This window comes from Cyprinodon variegatus, unplaced genomic scaffold, assembly GCF_000732505.1.
Source record: "Cyprinodon variegatus isolate N-32 unplaced genomic scaffold, C_variegatus-1.0 Scaffold2435, whole genome shotgun sequence".
NCBI classification, from domain to species: Eukaryota; Metazoa; Chordata; class Actinopteri; order Cyprinodontiformes; family Cyprinodontidae; genus Cyprinodon; species Cyprinodon variegatus.
The window spans coordinates 20993-23790 of record NW_015152888.1 but is presented as its reverse complement, the minus strand read 5'-3'; the positions used below and the strand labels follow the sequence as shown (position 1 = coordinate 23790).

The 2798-nt window shown below is 46.8% G+C and overlaps 1 protein-coding gene across 1 annotated transcript in view; it reads right to left on the bottom strand.

The window, feature by feature from the left end:
• Nucleotides 1–2798, bottom strand: part of LOC107080871 — a gene marked incomplete at its 3' end in the record, with an annotated part of 9567 nt that overhangs the window by 3555 nt on the left and 3214 nt on the right. The window contains exons 2-5 of the mRNA XM_015369076.1: nucleotides 1575–2790; nucleotides 1364–1449; nucleotides 898–991; nucleotides 5–737 (exon numbers count right to left, since the gene is read on the bottom strand). Of these exons, the coding sequence (XP_015224562.1) occupies nucleotides 5–737; nucleotides 898–991; nucleotides 1364–1449; nucleotides 1575–2790 (2129 nt within the window). The remainder of the gene's footprint in view (nucleotides 1–4; nucleotides 738–897; nucleotides 992–1363; nucleotides 1450–1574; nucleotides 2791–2798) is intronic.

Sequence of the window (2798 nt, the reverse complement as noted above, 5' to 3'; positions counted from 1 at the left end):
GAGCAATTCCCATCATCCCCTGTGCCTGGAAGAGCTCAGTGGACACCTGCGTCCCAGTGACCCACCTGGCCTGGTGGAAATGAAAGCCCTCCTGCTGAGAAGTTCCCCTCACAGGGATCCACACAGGTACTGCCGCTTTCTCCCCCTTAACGTGGTTCAACTGTATGGTTCCTCCGTGTCTGTAGAGGACTCCTTCTCCAACCTCTGGGTCACTCAAACAGCCACGGAGGATGTGAACCCTTTGAATTCTCCACACTTTCAGCATGGAGGGTTTGAAAAGCGGCACCCCATCAGGATCACGTTCTGAGTAAAATCTCTGCAGAACACTTTCCACTCTCTCCACCAACTCTGCAGGACCTGGGATCTTGTTGCGGCAGTGGTCTCTAATGTGCTGCTTTGTTGGGTTTGGTGGCTCGATCCCACAGAAAATGTAGGCCTGCCGCAGCCTCTGCAGGTCTGCCTGGTCAACTACACAGAACGCTGCTGACAGGAATTTGCAGAATGTGCTGTACAGCGGATGATGTTCTGAAGTGCACTCTCTGGAGAAACGCCGCATACAGTGAAACAAGTCCAGCTTGATGCTGATTTCACTGTTGTACTTCCTTCTAGAAGCACAGCTGTTGGTGAGGCTTCCAGAAGTTGCCTCAGCTACTGCAGCATCTGTTGTCTTCCAGGAGTCCCACAGCAGGTGTTCATGTGGTTCAGGGTTTGGGATCCTGAATGCAGCACAACAATCCCTGAAACATAAACAGAAAAATACATTTTGAAATGTGATGCAGAGGACCTTGAGGATGCTGCAGGGGTTCCTGGGAGGTAAATTGTATAATGTAGGTAAGTATAATTAAAAAAAAGTATCAATGATGATTATATGTTTTATTATTGAAATAATGTACTCACTGAGACCCAAAACAGGCTCTGGTCTTAAGGGTGGTGTGGTCTTGCTTAATGGTATTTTGAGAGCAAGCAACTCTGGAGGTACTGGTGCAGGACGCTTCGAAGAAGCTGTGGAAAAAAAATCTGAAACTTAGTATTCTGTAAACAGATCAAATGCACGCAGATGTGCATTTATCCACCTGATGTAGGAGTGACAGGGGTGCTGCAATCACCAGCTTGGTCTGGTTTCGAGACTGCTGCCGTTGCTTTGAAGTTTCCTGAAGCAGAAAAATATATTTTTACCACCATTACCCACATATGTCTTCTTGACAAAATACATATAAAGACAATGGAGGTAATCAAATAACATGTGGGTGTGATATGATAAATGATTTGTAATTCTTTAGCTTATTTAATTATATGGTGGGTCACCATCTCATTTGAATGAATGATACATTTTTATAAATCATTGCATTTATTTTTCTTTTACTNGCAGCATCTGTTGTCTTCCAGGAGTCCCACAGCAGGTGTTCATGTGGTTCAGGGTTTGGGATCCTGAATGCAGCACAACAATCCCTGAAACATAAACAGAAAAATACATTTTGAAATGTAACATTTTTGTAAGCAAAGTTATGCATATTTCAAACTGTTTTCCTTAAACATGAATAATAAAATATTTTTTAAAAATTGTCTTCTCTTACCTGTCGACCCATTGATGTGTGGCTTTTGGCTGACCTGCAGAAATGTATCTACTGGACAACCCTGCATACATGGGCTCCAGGGACTTGTCCGTTTCTGACTGTAGCATCACCCAGGACAGGATCATCCAGTTTTCGTTCATAACAGCATAGGAAGACATCGTGCCGGATGCCAGCACAACTTTCCGGGCCACTTTCCGGGTGTGGTCTGCTCTAAAAGCCTGCCCAAACGTGCCTTGAAGGAGCAGATTGAGGGTGTCCTCTTGTCTCCGGTACTCCTGTATGAGGCAGTCCACCAGATAATGAGCCTCGACTGTAACCCCAAACCAGCCATCAGCATCACCGTATCCACCAAAAGGATCAGCAGTGTTGGTGGCTCTCAGGGAAGCAGTGATGGTTTTCTGGCCATAGAGTCCAATCTCTCCATCCAGCACATTTTTGACAGAGGACAGGTAAGACAAGTGAGCACGCTCATACTTCAAATGAAGGGCTTCATTCAACTGGTTGGCCATATCATTTGGAGACCTCCCTGAGCGCCGCAGCTCATCCATCACGGTCCTACATATGCCTTTCTTGTGTGTCAAATAGGCAGGAAAGATGTTCTTGAGTCGAGCTGGCAGCATGTCGATCCACTGTGGCTTATCTGCAAACCAGTACTTTTTACAGCCTCTGCAGCTGAGCCGTGAGGCCAGGATGTAATACTGGCAGGTTGTACTAATGACAACACGGGGCCGGCCAACTCCTGATGACACAACATGGGGGTTTGTACAGCTGTACAGACATGGAAGTGAGTAGTTGTTGCGGACTCTTTCCATTATGGTATGCTCAGGTTTCCAGATAAAAAATGGATGGAGATGAAAATATTTAGGTGATGGGAGGTTTTGGATAGAATCAATGAGCTCAGGCTGAGGAGGGTAACGCCACAAAGAAATCATGTTCATCACATGTCTCACTGGTCGAGAGCCAGGCCACAGACCCAGGGATTCCATCTCTGTTTTCATCCAAATCCTTTGCTGGTGAGAGCAGTTCCATCGCTTCACATCCTGGTCGTAGCTGGGGAGCGATGGAGCAGCTGGCTGGTCACCAAACGCATCTGGAGGATCTCCTACTGGGGCTGCAGAGAATGATGAAGGTGGAGCAGGTGCAGTGCAGTGTGCCACCTCTGGCTGACCAGAAGCTGCAGGTGATGCAGAGGACCTTGAGGATGCTGCAGGGGTTCCTGGGAGG